We start from the raw sequence: 20,718 nt of genomic DNA, 5'->3' as shown, positions 1-20,718 counted from the left end.
AAAGGTAGGCAATACTACGTAGGATTATTCTTTCATCATCATCAGCCCATTAACGTCCCCACTGCTGGGGCACGGGCCTTCCCTATGGATGGGTAGGGAGATCGAGCCTTAAACCACCACGCGGGCCCAGTGCGGATCGGTGGTTATTAACGACTGCTAATGCAGCCGGGCCCAACGGCTTAACGTGCCTTCAGAAGGCACGGAGGAGCTCGAGATGGAAACTTTTTTTTTGTGGTCACCCATCCTATGGCCGGCCTTTGCGAAAGTTGCTTAACTTCAACAATCGCAGACCGAGCGCGTTAACCGCTGCGCCACCGAGCTCCTCAGATTAAGGATTATTATTTATACAGAACAAATCTAAATCAAAACTTAATATTAACATCACATAAGGTAAGCTCATGACTATATTCCCAATTGGGGTAGTCAGAGGTACATTCATAGCATCGTGACCCAAAGTACCCACACCTCACCGAGCTTTCTGTTAGACCAACGTGATAGGTGGTGAGCCGTATCGCCGTCTGTAATGATCGAGCCAACTGTGTTAGTGAAAACTGCTTTCAAGATAACTTACCCACTCATTGATGACTCATTGGTGATTGTAAACATCCGGAACCGGTCAGTTTCATATCAAGATAATAGATATGATTAAACGGACTTGGCTTGCTTCATAACCACTGATGTCTAGTTTCCGGAAATGTACCCAAAGTGGATACCTGATACGACACGATTCATTTATAACATACATCATAGAAGGAAAAATTGAAGGAAGAGAGGAAGGGGTAGACCTAGGAGAACATTCATGAAACAAATAAAAGAAAAGGTGCAGGTCGTGTCGTATCAGGAGGTGAAGGATTTGGCGGGAAGAAGAGAGGAATGGCGATTACTCCACCGACAAGAGCGCAGCTTTCAAATAAAGAGAAAGAGAGACCCAAAGTGGGAATGTTCCTGTTCTTAAAACTCCTTGTCAGTTAATTGTTTTTTTTAATTGATCTTCATCATCATCATCTTCATCTGGTTGCCTGGAAGAAATTGCTGCTTAGCAATAAGGCCGCCAGATTGTACTGTATCTTTCGTCCATGTATGTTGTGTTCAATAAAGTATATTTGACTGAGATAAAAAATATCTGGCTCTAATTTATTACATAAGCACAAACCTTTATCCTTAGCCTCTGGTCCACGCAGTCTTTCAGGACTCCCAGAGGTCCCTCCATCTGCTCTATTCTTGTTAGGAGGTTCTTGGTTTTTTTCAATCTTCGTACAGTTGGCATCATACCTGGAATAGTGAAGTTCGGAAAGAATCAGCCTGTTTTTTACGTATATTTAAGCATTGAGTACAAGCCTGCGGTCCTTGTCACAAGTTCCTATACCTTCATCGTCGCGTTTTTTTTATTGTTTTATTGTTTTTGTTTGTTATCGTATGTTATTGTTTTTTACAGCACGCAAATTTACGCTTCCTAAGTATTATCAGAAAAGTATTAGAAACAAAAAAGTAATGTCATTTTACAGTGGGTATTACAAGGTTTTAAGGTTGATGAGGCTGGTATTCCACCTCACAACCCACACGCTAAGAAGAAGAAGATAAGGTTTTTGATTCTTAATATTAATGTTCCAAATTCAAAATAAATTTCAATTAGTTGTTGTTTGGCTGAAAAAGAATTCGGAAGTGTTTCAATTTTTTTTTTATAAGTTTTATAAAAAGGCTATTCTACCAAACCAAACAAAATTACCTATAAGTGTCTTTAGGTAATTGTGATTCATCTTCATCATCTTATTTTCCATGATGTAACGAAACGCCACCACAAAAATAGCATTTTTATTTGCAGTTTGCTTAGGACAAACAAATAACACTTTCATTTAACAAAACATGACGAGGTTTGTGTACGGAAAACGAGAAACAAATATTATCTTTAGAAAGTGCTTTCAGTCAATAAGTAAAATCAAAACAATAAGTTCAGGAGAGGGTAATAAACCCTAGGTAAATTGTATAAACCAAGGTATTTATCAGCAGAGGAAATGAACCAGATCGAACATTGAAACAGGTTTAATTCTAATGGGTTTTGTAGATAGAAAACTATGGTTTCTTAACGGGGTTTATGACGAGGTCTCTATCTTTGAATATATCACTTACTTATTAAAGCACTTTTTGGAACGATAGTGTCATTTTAAATGCCAACGCCTCCTATTCGAGTCACAAAACAAGGTGACATTTTCGTTACTTATTTATATTACTTAGTTATCGCAAAAATAACCAACAATTTTTCAATTGCAAATCTACACCGGCTCAAGAAGTACAAATCAACGTTTTTTTACAACCATCTTGCTTTTTCTAAACGATCTAAATTACAAGTTCCATACCAACATGTGTTGCGATAATTACTACAATGTTTGCTGACGTCTACTGCCGTTTGGATACAATGGAATTAATAGAGTCATCGCACTCTATGGCTTTTATAACATTAGTATTGGAGCAAAAATAATCAGCTGTGGCAATATTTGACGTGTGAAGTCATACTCGTCATCGAGGTCGGGTATTGACACAGTGATGTGCCGTTTTAGACAAGTGTCGATGTCGGCTAGTACGGTCACGAGTACTAATATGTATAGACTTTGAAACCATGTCACATTAACTTTTTTGACAAATTAAACCGTAAGTCTTATTAAATGTCAAATATGATAGTGCGACAGGGTTCTAATGATATTGCTCATGACTGTACTCCGAGTCTTTTCGATTTATTTATTAAATAAGTTGTATATTTCTAAAGGGGTTAACGGAAAATGTTACATTACCTCGCCTCCTAAGCAATACCGGGTGTTAGTGACTTAATCAACTTCAATTCGGTATGTAAGCGAAAAAAAGATTTCTCTCAAATCAGCCGAATGGCGTTTATTTTAGCAATAATCGTGTATTTATTTGGCCTTTATAATAATAATAATAAAACACTTTATTTCACACAAATTTACAAAACACTTACAGAATAAACTTATTCTAAGGTGGGCAAAGGCGGCCTTATCGCTATTCTTGATATGACCTCTAAAGGTGGTCTGTTTACCCAAATTGTCGTTGCCAAATGCCGTTTATAATAAATAAAATTTAATATAATCTGTGGCCATCACTAGGGTAAGGTGACATGAAATAACTTAGATAATAATGAAGTACTAGTGTACTTACCCCAATCATGTTTAATTAAAGAAATGAAAAACTAACAAAATGTTATTTGTTTCTATTTTATTGGGCCTAAGTATTCTTACTTTTTATAATACCATAACGTTTCAATTAAAAATATAAAAAATACCTTACATACCCAGTTACAGATAATTATCTAAAAAACACAAAACATTTCCACCGCCAACATGCAAATATTGTTAAGTGAAAATCTGTCGTTGTCAAACCTTCAATCTTGACAGATTAATTAACATTATCAGATCTAAACTGGACGATCGCGAATCTAAAGACCATCACATTTTAATCTTTTTCAAAATACACCTTATCTTATTGAGTCGTATTCCAGATATAGACAATCTAAATGAAATCAAGAGGGACTCATAGATTAAAACTAGTTCGCCATTAGACGCAGCAATGAATCAAACAGGCAATCACTGGCTGACTCCTGATTTAATGTTAATATGTCCAGTGAATCATGAAGCCAGGCAATCAGCCATAATTGTTTTGATCGTTCAATTAGGAGGTTCATCTGTTCGATTCTAAAATATATCGACGTTTTGATTGAAACAGCAGAGCTTTTCATTACGGTTAACTAGCGAGTAAATCGCAATAGCTTTACGGACACCGATGTTGTCAACACAAAACTAAAAGAATATACGCAGATTTTACTAGAGTCCAGATGTGGCTAACCTAGGCACTCCATAACAGACACTCCATAGAATAAAGAAGGCAATTCTTCTTACGATTATAACGACTAGTAATCTGAATGTGCAAATAAACGGGACATCTGATAGCAAATGGTCTCTGGCACCAACGAACATCTGCGAAGCCCAAGGCGTTGTGGCGACGAAGATGAAGTGCTTGGTTATAATAATATCTGGCCGGTCCTCAACACTAGAGCGAGCAGATGCTCTTGCGCATGAAACTGGAACGAAGAGAGTTGAACTGTGAAGGGTTTTAATGGCTTTTAGAGGCGACGACAAGTCTAGATTGTTTCACTTATGTCGCGCAGGAATTCAATAGCGATGTTTCAGGAGAAAGCGTTTTGTTTTTCGGATAAAGTTTGTCCGATCTTCTCCATTAATAAATAATTGTTTTGTTTTCTTGTGAAATTAAGCCAGACTTAAGTCTTTTGGATTTCTATGAATATTAGGAGCCCTAGTTTCAAGTCCCTTAATTTATCTTCATGTCAAGATTAGAAAAATAATAGCTAACGAGTAGTAGAGCTAGGGATAAAAATAGCCTAGGAGAGGCGATAAATCTATGCAGTGCGGTGCGAGGTACCAAGGCGGCATGGCTCGCATGCGGTCGCGAATTACTTTCACTCGACTATCCCGGGCGCTGACCGCGCGGCCGCGCGGGCGCGGGGTCGATGCCCGCACAGCGCGGGAAACGCACGCCGCACGCCGTCATCATGCCATTCAGAAAAGCGCGCCTGTTTACACAGATGCGCGCCGAAACGCGTTTCGTTGCATCACTTCCGTTTGCAAGCGTTCCGTTTTACGCTCGTGCTCGTGCCATTTTTTGTGCAGCGTGCAAATATTTTTAGCACACAATGTAAACGAGATCAATTTTGTATTATGCAGCGGGCTATATAGGCTTATTAAATTAATGATCGGTTTTGAAGTAACCACCCACAGCACAGTCTACTTAAAATAATTGAAGTATCTGTAACATGTTCGTACATAGATATGGTGTACCTATAAGCAGTATAAGTTATGATAAACGTCGCACGCGCATGGCAGACGCCCGCTTGCCGCTCCAAATGATAACAGATCACGCAAGTTATATTGTTATCTAAATTGATTTTAGTACGTAAACGTAATAGCTATTTACCTTTTCTGGTTTACAATTCTGTACATATCAAAATTAACTCCCATCTTCTAAACTAAATTAAAATACTTTTCTTCGTTTAAATACCTATAACTATATTTTAAGAGCGCGAAACATTATTTTTAGCCCTACAGTATCTGAGTAGGCATATAAAAATACCGAATTTATTTATCTGCCTCAAATTAAAAAAGTTAAAGATAAATGTTGGTCTCGAATCTCTGGATGAGTCAATGACCGATGCTCCAGGGTGTGGTGCGAGCGAGACGGCGGCGGGCTGCGCGCACGCATCCCACTCGCGTGGAAAGCGGTTATGCAACAGACGTATACGCGAAAGTCGTCTAGCGAAGCATGCAGACTGCAACACTGCAGCGAGATGGGCATTGAACGCGCGATCGAGATCCGATCGCACATCGATGGCTATTCTGTGAAATTTAGTGGAATGAGTTGCGAAACCGGGAACATGAGAGTTCAGATTAAACTGATTTATTAACACATCCGCTATGTGCTGATAAAACACCATTATATTTTCTTCAATATCGCGTCTGAAGTTGAGAATAACCCAAGTTGACTCTATGCTTTCCCTAGTCGAGCTATTATGCGACGTTGAGCAATCTCACATCGACATCTACCCTGGCTTTATATATTTTACTGTTGCAAAACAATGCGGCATTGTTAATTTACAAGTCGTAGATTGTGCTAACTCGCTCAAATTAGGCGTACCTTTAACTATTACGCAAAGGCACCAAATAGAAACCAAAATGGCGGGCAGCTGCACATTCGTATCCACTTTCCCGCGCCATTTTCGTCAAATTGGCGGGAAAATATAATTGGCGACGCTATCACGCGATTGCGTGTGCTCCCTACATAGCTTTCTTGATTAAAGTGACCCTTAGCCAATAAGAATTTTGCTGGCAACCTCTGTTATTAACTTATTACGACTAACGAGGAAAATATAATGCAAAATAAGAAATTCGAAACTATTTCACTAGATAGTTTACGATACGGCAATTAAGCCGTTAATTTTTGATTGAGACATCGTAAGTTTATTGGTAGAATACATTATCTTCTCATTAATATATGTTTATAGATAATTTCTAAAATCCGAGCAAATAAATTGTGAACTTTACGACTAATAATGTGACTTGACCACTTTCGCGTTTTACGAAAAAGTCATCGCAGTTATTTACGATTTTTTGATAAGATTATAATGTATCGCAGTTAAGATTTGACAATCTTATCTTTTCAGTCTAGGGAAAGATTGACTGATACAAATTCGTTCTAGGTATTTTAAACTTAGTACCAAAATGGGTATATTTAGATAATATTTATAACTGTCCTTCGAGCCGGATACGTTAATGCTGCCTGTACTTCCTGTTTATCGATGATTTGTTTTGTTTGACGGCCTCCGTGGTCCAGTGGGTGAGCGTTGGGCTCACGATCCGGGGTTCCGGGGTTCGAATCCCGGTGGGGACATATCACAAAAATCACTTTGTGATCCCTAGTTTGGTTAGGACATTACAGGCTGATCACCTGATTGTCCAAAAAGTAAGATGATCCGTGCTTCGGAAGGCACGTTAAGCCGTTGGTCCCGGTTACTACTTACTGATGTAAGTTAGTAGTCGTTACATGAGCCGTGTCAGGGGCCTTTGGCGGCTCAATAATAACCCTGACACCAGGGTTGATGAGGTTGGTGATTCACCTCACAACCCATATGATAAAAGAATGATTTGTTGTCTTATTTTCTTTTGATGCTGTCATAATATTTAAAATGACTACATAAACCCTGCTACTTAAATCTATGAAATTAATTCGAATTTAATTAATTACCGATAGAATATTCATTTCCTTTATCTTTTGATTAATCGCATTTACGAATATCTCAAATGTACTTGATTGATTTTTAAAAGATTATTATGACCTTAAGGTCTCGGTCGGCTGATGTACTCTGTACAATCATGATTCCATCAAGTACCATCAATCCGTGGTTTAGAGGCCGCTACGCAAAATTGCAGCCTTTCCGCTTCCGTGTACCTCCGACAAGCACGGAGCTTACAAATTAGATGCTTTAAAAATAGAGTTGGGAATTAATGTTGGAAAATCTTATCCGAATAATCTAAAGGAGTTTCTCTAACTCTAATCGAAGTCTAATTGTCTTTATATAATCTTTAGTGTACAATAAACTGTAATATATAAGTTTCCACTCGTATTCCAGTTTTTTTTTTTTTGGTTTGTTTTGTTTTCGTTCATGATCGGTGACGAGTACTATATGTATTCAATTTGAAACCATGTCACATTAACTTTTTTGACAAATCAAACCTTAAGTCTTTTTAAATGTCAAATATGATACTGTGACAGGGTTCTAAAGTGGTTACATGATATTGCTCATGACTGTACGATAGAATTAAACGGTCGATAGAGCGAGAGCAAATACCGAAAACGACTTTTTTAAACATTTTAATGTTTCAAGAATGAAACATTAAAATGTTTCAAGAGATGTGTTTTAATGTTTTGTTGCTTCTATGCTGTTCTGGGAGCATATAAAAAACATAGAACACGTTCAGCTGCATCTCTTCCCGGGCATGTCGTAAAAACCGACAGAGGGATTGTGTCCTCTAACATGATGGACTAATGTTATGGGCGATAGGCTGATCCCTTATCACCATAAGGTTCATCATATCCATCTTTGGACTTCGTATCAACAGTGGCTGCAAGTTGTCTTTGATTACTTGTGGCTCTGCCCACCCCATTAGGGATTACGGGCGTGAGTTTATGTATGTATGTATGTTTAATGTTTCAAGATTTAAAATTTTCCCTTGTAAACTAAATATGGAAAACAACAGACGATAAGTGTTATCACTGATTAACACCAGACAGACTTATATCTGTATATGCATTATTAAGGTGATTCGTTTTCCATACAAAAGTTGATGCAGTGCTACAGGAAAACGGATAGAGGAATATTGTTATAAAACCGATAAATAGTAATATTTTGGTGTATTATTTTCGCAAACTAACAAAAATTTAGGGTCCGAATACGAGAAGTACCATATTTCAGACCCTCAATTTTGATCAATTCTACATTTGTAGTGGTGCAGATTACAGTGTATTTGCTGAGCGTGTAGAGGTGTCAATGTTAGTTTGTGTGCGTGATAGTTTTTTTTTTTTTTCTAAAGGCTTTGACTACTTGACAAGTGTAATAGAATGTCAGTGACAATTTATAAAGAGATTTTGTATGAAGAGAATAAATATAAATAAAAAACTAAAAATACTACAATCTGAGAAAAGGAATATTGGGAAAATATTTTTGTAATAACGTATCTTATTTAAACATTTTTTAAATAATGGATAAATACCGTGTTTTAAAAGAGGACATATATTATAATAAAAAATCAATACATAAAATGAAATGGCTGTATGGGCATAGTTCCCTTTGCCTTACCCTTCGGGGAAAACCAAATCAAAAAAGAAGTTGTTGCATTTGCCGGCCTAAATAGTAGTCATTTATAATTAATTGTTTTTCCATCCAACATACAGATTTATTTATATTCTCTTTGCCGCGGACTTTTTGGTGGGACCGGGAACGGGAAGGTTGCTTTCTTCATTGAATAATCTAAATAATCAATACGAAGTGGTGTTTTGTGGTTAATGATCACATTAGTCGGAAAACATTCCCGATAGTATTATTAAATCGGAATATTCAATAAACAAAGTGTACCTATCTATTTTCGCTTTGCGCCAACAAGCCGCTTACTTCGTTTGGGGTTCGGAGTAGGAGTCTGCTCCGAGGGTGGGGGCTTAGGTTTCATCATTTCATTAATCATCATCAAGAAAAAAAAACACAAGACATGGCTGTATGTTCATAGTTCCCTTTGCCTTGCCCTTTGGGAAAAAAAATAAGATGAATTTTGAAATTCTTATGTATAATAAACAAACATCACAGACATCATGACAGATCTAAAACTAAATAAAATCTTTTTTCTTTTTTCTATTTGACTTATTTATGAATTTTAATCAAGAAAACGTGATAATAAGTTCGACAGCAACCAGTTCAGGTCCCCGAAACAGCCCATTTCAGGCCGCGTATATATGGAAATACTACTTCAATACGTCCCAGCCTCGTCTTTTTTTAACGTCCTCGTTATAAAAAGACGTCCTAACCTGAACTAACTAACCTAACAATAAACACCACGCGTAAATATATGTCCAGAAATGCGCTGTGAGTCGTCTGGACTGGGCGCGAAAACAACATAGAATTCGATTAGGTGCTAAGTGTCCCGCATGCTATCACCAGCTGTCACTGACATACGTATGAAGTCCCGCGGATTTTATTGGAACTAAATGACAAGTCATAATAATTATATGCGGATACTGCGACATCAGCGCCGTGCTTGCGGGACGTCCTGAAGCGACATTACATCTTTCAAACGCGATGCGATAAAGTTTGAACCTACGCAATTTAGGAAAAATCTAGCTTATTATTACTGTACTGTGATCGTTATTTGTAAAATCATACAATACATATACACAATTCTTTATACACAATATAATATTTTATTAATTATTATGACATATTGTGGACTTTTCGGTATACCTACAAAAAAGGAACAATTCAACCATACGTTGTTTTGTTATATCTCAATGGGCTCAGGCAGCGTTTTCGCCGAAAGCTCCAAGTCGGCTATATTTGTAACGATAAAATTTATGTTTGACATTCATCATCATTTTTGAACCATTTTATACAAAAAAAATACTTGTATAAATTATAAACCCTAAAGCACGCCCATGAATCACTCTACTCATTGGTGAAAACCGTATGAAAATCCGTTCAGTAGTTTTTTAGTTAGCCGCATGTTCACTGATGCGATTAATGCCTGTTAGAATTTTACAAAATAAAAAATACGGAAATTACGGAAGGTACTTTAGTGCAAAGTAAATTATTGTATACTTAATTATAATATTATTGGTAAAAGTGATACTTTTTGAAAATTCCGTAACAAATAGACGGGTTCGCCAAATTCAATTGTAAAAAAAAATACAAAAAGTAAAAACAATTAAAACATGCAGTTGGGTTTGAACCGTGAACCTTAAGAATGGCGGCTACTGCTTTACCAAATGCGCCATTTAGAAGTTAGAAGTAGACTTCAAATTATGCATCTCTTTTAATAGCTAACCTAGTTCGCATGTGTGTGTGACAGCTTCGTGTTTGTACACAAATTGAAATGACACCAACTTTTGATGCAATGTTTCAATATGATATCTTCAGTAAATACTTCAAAATTGTAGCTTAACTTAAAGATAATGTATGTAAGATTTCGCCACCTAACATTTCACTGGGTCAGAACTCAACACTAAACGAATAAATGGAAAAAAATACGAAAACTGCAGAAGTAACGCCATCTACTGACGCAGCGTTACCTAGCTGACTGAAACACATCACCTTAAATTACGGAAATTGGTAAATCCTTCCATATTTATAAGGAGAGACCGCAGATATAGTTTTAAATTTTTAATAGCTTTATTTTTTTACAAAATTTACCGTAACAAATAAAAAATCTACCTAAAGGAAAAGCAGAGAAAGTCGTTAACGATTTATTTACAACCAGGGACAAGACATTTTGCATGCGAGACTGTAGTAAATTTTTGACGTGATACATTTCTGTTTGGCACACGAAGATTTATTTAACGAGCCTTTTTGGACATAAATGATGAACCGTGGAATTAAAAACAATATTATTATGTTTTACTGCTCACTTTCTACAACTTGATAGATATAATTTTAACCTTACACCGAACTGGCGGCCCGTTCCCGGCTTCGCACGGGTTAACATTTATTAAGTGTTAGTTGGGATTCATTTTTTAGTAATAAACATAACCTATGTTACTTAGGGATAATGTAGCATTCCAATGGTGAAAGAATTTTTAAAATCGGTTCAATAGTTTTTGAGTTTATTCAATAGAAAGAAAAATATAAAAGTAATCTTTCCTATTTATAATATTAGTACCGAATATAAGAGAGCAATATACATGAGAAAAAAGCACTCGTAATCGAATCGAAGCGGCATACCAACACTAGCCTTAGCCAGCCTTTTACAAAAAAAGAAACAAAATAAAAAACCTAGGCGTCTACGTAAGCAAGGCCGCCGGGCCAGCGGGTCACGGGCGCATGCAAATGTGATGGCATTGTGATAGCCACGTCACAGGCATTGATCCATTCATTGCTTGGATTCAGTTTCCCCCATTGTATACCCACAAGGACGCACCTCTATTTACATTCAGTATTAAAATAGATGCAAGAAAAATAGTCACATGTAACGTAACGTTCTTGAAATAGCATTGGCGCTGGTAATGCATAAATATGTACATGTTACAATGTAAAAAAAGATGTTAAATGGAAATACGTAAACCAAGTGCGGATAATTACGTACTAAACTTTTTTGAGGGTATTGTTACTAAGTATAGCTCTAAAAATTTCTCGACAAAACTTAAAAATGGTTGCTTGAGTAGACAGATATTATTATGTTTGTCTTTAGTAATCACTTATAACAGTGTCGAAATATCGGGAGTTTCATATTCCTAGTTTCACACTGTAAGCACCTAAATGCAAGTGTAAGTGAAGTGTGTAGTGCAGTGCCTGCCCGAAGAACGTGTTACCCAAGGTCCAATCCACAAATATAGCTGTAAAAATTTCCACATTCGATTACAGAAGCAACTACGTAGCTCGTAGTACTATTAGTGTACAATTTATTCATTGATGAGATACACGTGAATCGCGATCGATCCAAGGACAAAATTTGACCGCACTCGGGTTCAAACGCAAGGCTGTTGTATTTCGGGTTATTGGTTTCAAAGGGTTACATGGTCTTAGCAACAACAATTCAGGAGGGCTTATGAAGATTAGAAAGTAAGCTTCATTGTATTGTTTCATTAATGGATTTACCGATACCGATGAATCCTGTAGTGGTGAAGTGAAGTGTGAAGCGAAGAGTGAAGTGAAGTGTGAAGTAAAATACTTACTGAGATAAAGCTTACTTTGAGACAAATAATAATGTACCTAGGCAATAGAGTACAGATAGGTACGTGGAAACTGATGCTTGCCTAACAAGATAGATGTCTCAAAAGAATGAATACATCGGGTTTCTTTACATTCACTTCATCACTATTTTATTTATACATCATTCACATATTCTATTCTTTATTGAATCTGACTTAATCCTGAAGCTCTAGAAATGTCACAAGCGGCAGACTGCGGTTTCAAACACATTTATACTAATTTATATCGGTTTTTATTTCTCTATTGCCGAATGAATAACTTAAGAACGGGAATTTGAGCCTTCATCTCAGTCTAGACTAATTTGTAGTCATAACAGACAATTTATGGAACATTTAGACGGATTTATTACTAGAATTTTGATACGGTTGTGCTTTATTAACTTTTTGATGGTGAAAAAGAACTCCAAAGCATGCAATTTGTTTTAAAATGGCAACAAATATACGCAAAATTGAATTGACTGCGTATACGCAATGCACTTGTACTTAAATATGTATCGCAACCAAACCAGCTTCTTAATATCAATTTACCTCCAAAAAACACAGAAAAAAATAGCACATGCTCTGCACAAAAAAATACATCCGTACCAATCAACACTAACATAACTTGCGCAAAAAAATCTAACCCAACCTAACCTAACCAAAACATTCTTTCAGACCAGTTGGCGCCAAACAATTCGCGAATTCATACAACTGCCGGCGGCATGGGTGGCCTTAGATTATCCCGGGAACGCAGGGACGGAGGAGGGGGAGGTCAACGCCCTCGGGTGACACAGAGTAGCGTGCGTTGAACGCGCGGCCTAGAGTGACCTCCTGTGCGTGACCTAAGGGATCGCTTGGAACCTTGTCAGTGTTAGTTAGATTGTGATACGGATCACTTGCGCAGATATTTAGGATGTGGATTCAATGTGATATGGTTGTATCTGTTGTTTGTAAGATTTCGATCTTTCTGGGTGGTGTAAAATTGCGACACCTATGTTTTTTCTTATCATGTAATGTACTGTATATTAATTACCTCATCTATGGACTTTAATTTCTACACAATTTTACATTACATCGCTACATTTAGTTTTTGATACTTGTCTTCATAATATTTGACCAAATAATCAAGGAAAATCTACAAAAAGTCGAATAAAAAAAAATGTCTTCAGAACATAACAATACTTTATTGCACACTAGCGACCTGCCCTGGCTACGCTCAGGTGCAATGCTGAGGAAAAAATGAAATTATTTACGACATCACATTAAAAACCTCAAAATTAACAGTATTTCTCCACTATTTAAAGGATGTTATTATACATAATAAACCTTCCTCTTGAATCACTCTATCTATAAAAAAAAAACCGCATCAAAATCCGTTGCATAGTTTTAAAGATTTAAGTGTACATAGGGATATAGGGACAGAAAAAGCGACTTTGTTTTATACTATGTAGTGATATAGGAAATACAAAACAACCATCTTATGATTTCAATACCATCAATCAGGAGTGCGCTGTGTCTGTATCCATTTCCATTTTATTTCCAGTCAAATCTATTTTAATCTCGCTATTAACAATGAGACATTTTTAAGATAACCACCCACAGGAGTCAGTCCCTTCACTGACCATTGTCTCACGTTGACCTATAATAACGGGTATTGTATTTCTTTGTCAGGTCACGATGGTCAGGTGGGATGGGAATGACCTGTGAATGACCTAGGGATCATTGAATAAGAATAAGAATCATTTAGTGTGAAACTGTTTAAAGTGCAAGGTCTTAAAAGGTGTTCAAGATTGAATGTTGAAGAGATGTGTATTTTATAAATGTTTTAGATATACATAAATACACACATAAACTCATGCCTATTTCCCACTGGGACAAACAGAGACTATAGAATCCCATTTGCTTCGATCCTGACACACTTGTCTTGCGTCCTCCACATTCAACAATCGCTTCACTTGTTTCGCTTGTTTTTGATATGATATAAACAATTAAGTAATGCAAATAACATGCACAAGATCATAACTAGGTATTTCCCATTGGGATAAGCAGAGATTATAGAAGTACACTTACTACAATCCTGACACTCGACTTTCGCTTCTCCCATTCGTGTCAAAATGTATTAATATAAAAATTGAAAAAAATATATATTTTTCAGAATATAATAACAATTTTAGAATATTTATTTATTTATTAATAGATTTCAAAAAGCATGCTCTTAATTATGCATATCAGTGAAAGCTTTCACTTATTACGGTTGTATACTATTTGTGTATATTATTTATGTTGGATCTAGCGCTATTTTTTAACAATACAATACTTTAGTTTACAATACCTTACATTTACATACTTGTAACTCTATCCACCCCATTAGGGCTTACGAGCGTGAGTTTGTTAGCATAGACCTAATGTTGAAATCCAAAATTGAACTTGGTAAATATTTTTCTTTGAAATATACACTTAATTTCTAGAGCGTGGAATTTCAATTCCCTACACATCAATTAAATTTAATTATTTCGGAAAGAAATAATACACATAGAAAAAGTTTGTACTTGTAAACATAACCTCAAAAGTTACCTTGGTATTTAGCAAACCGCTGCTTGTTTTTTTCCTGCAACTCCTTTTCCTCCTGCAGTCTCTTTCTCTCCTTCTCTTCTTCTCTCTTCCTCACTTGTTCCGAGTGACCTACAGGGATAACATCCTTTTTTTTCTGAGCGATTTCATACTGAGCAAGATTTTCATACATCGGAGCATTTTCAACCGGTATTTTCGTCTTGGCTGAGTACAAGGCCTTCAATGGATCAAAATTAGAACTACACGCGCTTATTTCTGACTCCGACGTCGAGGAATCCGAGTTCTGTTCCGACATAGCGATTTATTTTCAGTATTCGCAAAAATATCACTAAGTAAATAAACGAAAGTGAGGTTATCTAGCGGTAAAATGACACATGTCAATTTTTTTTTTTTTTTTTTTTGTTTTGGTTTTCCCCGAAGGGTAAGGCAAAGGGAACTATGCCCATACAGCCATGTCTGACGTATTTTTTTTCTTGATGATTAATGAAATGATGAAAGGTGATGATGATGAAACCTAAGCCCCCACCCTCGGAGTAGACTCCTACTCCGAACCCCAAACGAATTAACTCAAAAGTCCGCATAAACTTTTGAGTTATGAAGCGGCTTCCCGGCACGAAGCGAAAATAGGCAGATACACTTTGTTCATTGAATACTCCAATATAATAACACTCGCGAATGTCTTCCGACTAACTTAATGCGATCATTAACCACAAAACACCACTTCGTATTAATTATTTAGATTACTCAATGAAGAAAGCAACCGTCCCGTTCCCGTCTCCCGCCGAAAAGCCTGACACATGTCAAAACAAACTTACGCTCCGTCTCACGCTTCATACGAACCCTATTATTTTGTCAAATTATTAGCTATAATATTTTATTAGAATATCGTATAATTAAACTTAAATATTGAAAATAAAGAACAATAGCATGTAAAATTTAAAATAAAATCCAGATAAATTCAGTCTTTGTTTTGATATAAACGTTCATTGCCTTGAACGGAACGTTAAACAAAACAATTCGTTTTACGCAGTTATATTAAAACCCGGAAACGCTTACAAAACAAAATTAACTGATCATTTAAAAATATTGCAACTGTAATGGAAATAATTACATCAAATTATACTTTAGATATGTTCGTTATTGGCATTTCAATCACCATGATCTCGTGATAGAATGTTGAAGGCTCTTCCTCTAACTTAATAATAGCATTTAATTGTAAGTACCTATCACCGGTTTGATAACTACTTAACTTACGTGCTTATGTTTGAAAACAATGCCGCGATTCTCTCAGAGAATTTTTTAAAGAGATTTCCATTATGACTGTACCTTGTCAATACATATATATGAACATTATGTATGTTAGGAAAAATTTACACTTATATTTAAGAAACTGTGATAAGCACAAATACAACCTAAGGAATAAGAACAAATTAGTAGTTCCTAGTTCCAGACTATCCAAAATTAGCACATCATTTGTAGCGCTGTGTGTGCGATACTATAATAAGATACCAGAAGATGTACTAGGCCTTTCGGGAAACATGTTTAAGAATGTTATAAAAACTACTTTAATCAGTAAAGCTTATTATAAAGTAGGAGACTATCTTAAAGATAATAATATTAAATGGATTACTTCAGCTCAACACAAGAAAGACAAGAATGTTTGCAATAAAAACTTGGCCCTAAAATACTGAATTTGAAATAACTTTGTAAGTGGATTAAAAAGGATTGTGAAACACTTGATGATATTTGAACAGTAGAGTACTTTTTTTTTTTATATCCAGGCGGAGGATTTTTGAGCTTCTTTATATAAGTGGTGCATGCTCGCCTCGAAATGTTCGTGTACGCGGTGGCGTCCGGAAGTCGGGTCGCACCTTTCCCTCAAAAATGTGCGAAGGGAGCGATGGCTGGCTTTCGCGTCAACTCGTGATCGGGTGCTGCGTATGTGGACAGGCCTGCTTCTGTCAGGGAGCTCATAGAACACTGTTTCTGTGATAAAGTCACATAAACTCTTTATGTTTCACTTTCCTTCCACCGACTGTAATTGGAATACCATTGTATTTAAGTCTATAAATTATGTAATACAAACTGGATTAAAAGAAAAGAAAGGAAAACATGAAACAGTAGGACTAGGGCCCTGTGCTGGGAGGTTTTCTGGCCACGTCTTTCCCTCAGCGTTACAGATTCCGATGTGGTAGTAGTTTTACAGCTAGTTACATAATATGTAATTTAATTTTAACGTTCAAAAAGCGCTAACTTTGTAAGCCAATTTTGAAAAATAAATATTTTTGAATTTTTGAAATTTTTGAATTTTTGAACATAAAAATCCTTCTAACATTCATAGGTTGAAAGTTATAATTAGCAATGTACCTATTTGTATTATCATCATCAGCCCATTAACGTCCCCACTGCTGGGACACGGGCCTTCCCTATGGATGGATAGGGAGATCGGGCCTTAAACCATCACGCGGGCCCAGTGCGGATTGATGGTTATTAACGACTGCTAATGCAGCCGGGACCAACGGCTTAACGTGCCTTCCGAAGCACGGAGGAGCTCGAGATGATTTTTTTTTTGTGGTCACCCATCCTATGACCGGCCTTTGTGAAAGTTGCTTTACTTCAACAATCGCAGACCGAGCGCGTTAACCGCTGCGCTACCGAGCTCCTCGCTGCGCTACCGAGCTCCTCAATTTGTATTATACGAGCATAACCAATTATAGTACTTATTAATTATATTGACAGTAAGTATTAGCAAGATAATACTCTCAGTTGTCATCGGGCGTTGCGCCAGCGCACAAGGTCTGCACTACGAATACTGCAATATGCAATAGGAAGTAATGACTCAAGGTTGACCTGCCTCAGCACACATAAATCTTTCAATGGGCAATTTATACTGGAAAATTTATCTAAGCTATAACATAAATTATGGGAAAAAGAATGTTACATTTATGCGTATTTTAATTGTATAATATTTTTACCACCTCCCCGCACCAACCCGCAGTAAAGCACCGTGATGGAGTATGCTCCATAGCACTCCCGTTTGATTGAGTGGAAACCTGTGCAAAGCAGTTTAGCAACAAATTTACTTCAGCTACTGGGCGATAGATGGCGTACTGTGAAAAATGAAAGTAAATAGTTTTAAAACTTATATTTTACACAAAAGCTCATTGAACTATGTACTTACTATTTGTTTATAAAATTGCAATTAACTTGTAAATAGGTATTTAACTATTAATTCGCTACAGCAATTTCGATTTATATCTTAAAAACGCGTAACTCTCGAAGAATAACAAAGAAACGAAACAATACGACATATTAGCAAATGAAAGTTCGCACTAGGAAGCGTTTAGAAAACAAAAGTCTTTCTTTTTACGCGCCACGATTATAGTGAAAGACGCGCATTGTATGCTTTTTTTACCGCCAATGCGGCACATGCGTTCATTTTGTACAGCCTTCCGGATTGTCGTTAGCATTACGCTTCGATTACGCCAGTGCTTAGTTACGCTATAAATGTTTTAAGTACTATCTGTGTACGTGTAATTTCGAGTTGTGTTGACAGTATCGTAAGGGCGGCAACGCCCCTTCCTGTCCTCTGTGTGATTTTATTATAATGGAGGAGGGGAAAATATCAGCGAATTAAAAAAAAAGCATTTAATTTGGAATTATTCATTAGTTATGTATCTTTATTGAATATTGTTATTTATTTATTAGAAATCTATAACACCGCTCTGGTGAAGAACCTTTTTATTTTCTGGCAAGTAGCAAAATCACTTTTTGAAAAAGTACTTAATAAACTTATTACCGGGTTCCGTGTTAACCAAGCAACACGATAAGTTATCATCGCCCACCCTAATATTTACTACAGGCGTGAGTAAACTCACGCGTGTATGAGTTTCTGCATGATCGCATCAGCATGCAGTGCATAAGTACTAATCACTAGAATTGGTCATCACTTATCACGCAACGCACATGCACCTCCAAACATTGTTTTTTGTTACTAAGTATTCTGATATAACGTGGTCTATGAAACTGCAATATATACTTCATCTAGAAATCCTTATAAAAATATGAACAATTCACCTTATGCAATACACTTCGGAATTGACACCGAAATAAAATGTTATGTATAAATAAAATAAAATAATAAACACTTAGGTAAATACACAAGTTTTTAGTTTTTAATTCGACCACAAGATGGCACATCTTGTACTTGTTGTGACTCCTACTCTCAAAATGTAAATACGGCTCAAATTAAACCTTTATGTGCGATTTCATTTTAATTATATATAATTGTAGTTACTACCAACGCGATGGGTTACGTTAATAGTTTACGATACCATAATTAAACTTGGCACTATTCGAAATAACCATAATACCTTTCGACTGAATTCGACTTTGTAAGGTTGAATTCATATTTGGTATCACGTGGTTTCCAAGATTTGTGCCAGGTTAATGGCGGATAAAGGCTCGCCCCTTATTTCATGAGATTTAAATATAGCTGACGAAGAGTGGGTGTATATTATACCATACAAATCCATATTCAAATCCATTAAATCCATTACTATTGCAATAATTAACAACCAATTGTATTTGGTTTCAGAACGGCGTGCGCAGGCGGGGGAGCAACGCGCAGCCTCTATGCTGTGTCGGCGCAGATTCGACATACACCGGGACGTCGCCAGGTGACCCCGCACCACGTCTTGTACTTCATACACCGACAGACTGACTGATTCACTGACTGACTCACTGACAGACTCACTGACAAATAGAAGGAGATATAGAACTACAGCTACACGCCTACAGCGCATCACGTGTTGTACCTGTACACTGACTGACTGATATAACTTACGGAGCGACAGACCTACATACTAACAGAATAGATGGAAGGACATACTTACTGACAGACTGATTTATCTATAACATGTACTTTATACACTGACTGATTGACTGATAAAGGAAGACACTTACGGAGAGACAGGCATAAAAACACACACTTAGGACTCAATAACAGACTATAACTACCACTAGAACCTCAAGCACTGACTGTTACACACATCATTATATACCTACGGACACATCAGCAAACAGACACTCATAAACAGACTAAACAGACAGAGAGAGAAGTAGAGATATAAAGATATGATTAGACAAAAACACAGTTAATTAAAAATAAAGGCAAAAGATAGAAACAGATAACAATTTATTATGTTCCATTTACAAAAAGTGAGTGCTGAGAGTATTTTCACATAAGCAAGCAGATAACCAGACGTAGAAGCACAAACCTACACAAAGTCAAAAACTCGCACAAACAAACATTTATAGTACAAGGAGAAATTAAATCAAAACACATGTAGATTGACAAACGATACACCGATTGTCGGTAATACAGACACAAATAGACACAGACAGACACAAACAGGTAAAGACACACGCGTACATGGAAAGATAAATAGACAGATAGAAAAACAGACAAAAAGACTTAGTCATATTCTTTATATCATACGCGATATCCTTGCTGGATGTAAGGTAAGACCGAAACAGCTTTAGCTATTTGGTGTTACTGTACAAAAGTGGAGGTATAGTACAATGTTATAAGAATATAGACACATGCATTTATAATATTACTTTCATAAATGACATGCCATCAATTTAAATAAGTTTGAAGTAACGAATTACACATCATCATCACCAGCCCATTAACGTCCCCACTGCTGGGGCACGGGCCTTCCCTATGGATGGATAGGGAGATCGGGCCTTAAACCATCACGCAGGCCCAGTGCGGATTGATGGTTATTAACGACTGCTAACGCAGCCGGGACCAACGGCTTAACGTGCCTTCCGAAGCAGGAGCTCGAGATGAAAACTTTTTTTGTGGTCACCCATCCTATGACCGGCCTTTGCGAAAGTTGCTTAACTTCAACAATCGCAGACCGAGCGCATTTACCGCTGCGCCACCGAATTCCATTTCATATCTTGCTCCCTATAATGGCCATAGATTACTGATTTGTGTTTGTGTTATTCAAGAATATTTAACGTAGCATAGACCGTTCTTCATTAATAATTATAAAGCTTTGGGGTCTAACATGTTTAGTAAAGTTTAACATTCGAAAAATGATAACGAGCATT

At 36.7% G+C, this 20,718-nt stretch overlaps 2 protein-coding genes across 3 annotated transcripts in view; one reads left to right on the top strand and one right to left on the bottom strand.

Moving 5' to 3' along the window:
* LOC126382242 (U7 snRNA-associated Sm-like protein LSm11) overlaps nt 1-14,941 on the bottom strand; it is a 51,578-nt gene extending 36,637 nt beyond the window's left edge. Inside the window, exons 1-2 of the mRNA XM_050032049.1 lie at nt 14,599-14,941; nt 1,154-1,272 (exon numbers count right to left, since the gene is read on the bottom strand). Of these exons, the coding sequence (XP_049888006.1) occupies nt 1,154-1,272; nt 14,599-14,890 (411 nt within the window). The 5' untranslated portion in view covers nt 14,891-14,941. The remainder of the gene's footprint in view (nt 1-1,153; nt 1,273-14,598) is intronic.
* LOC126382221 (ecdysone-induced protein 74EF) overlaps nt 1-20,718 on the top strand; it is a 275,974-nt gene that overhangs the window by 90,361 nt on the left and 164,895 nt on the right. For both annotated transcript variants that reach the window (XM_050032002.1, XM_050032001.1), the window contains exon 4: nt 19,193-19,274. The gene's annotated coding sequence lies outside the window, so the exon portion shown is untranslated. The remainder of the gene's footprint in view (nt 1-19,192; nt 19,275-20,718) is intronic.

This window comes from Pectinophora gossypiella, chromosome 3 (assembly GCF_024362695.1).
Source record: "Pectinophora gossypiella chromosome 3, ilPecGoss1.1, whole genome shotgun sequence".
In the NCBI taxonomy this organism is placed as follows: domain Eukaryota; kingdom Metazoa; phylum Arthropoda; class Insecta; order Lepidoptera; family Gelechiidae; genus Pectinophora; species Pectinophora gossypiella.
The sequence above is the reverse complement of the archived record's forward strand: the minus strand, read 5'-3'. Positions and strand labels throughout refer to the sequence as shown.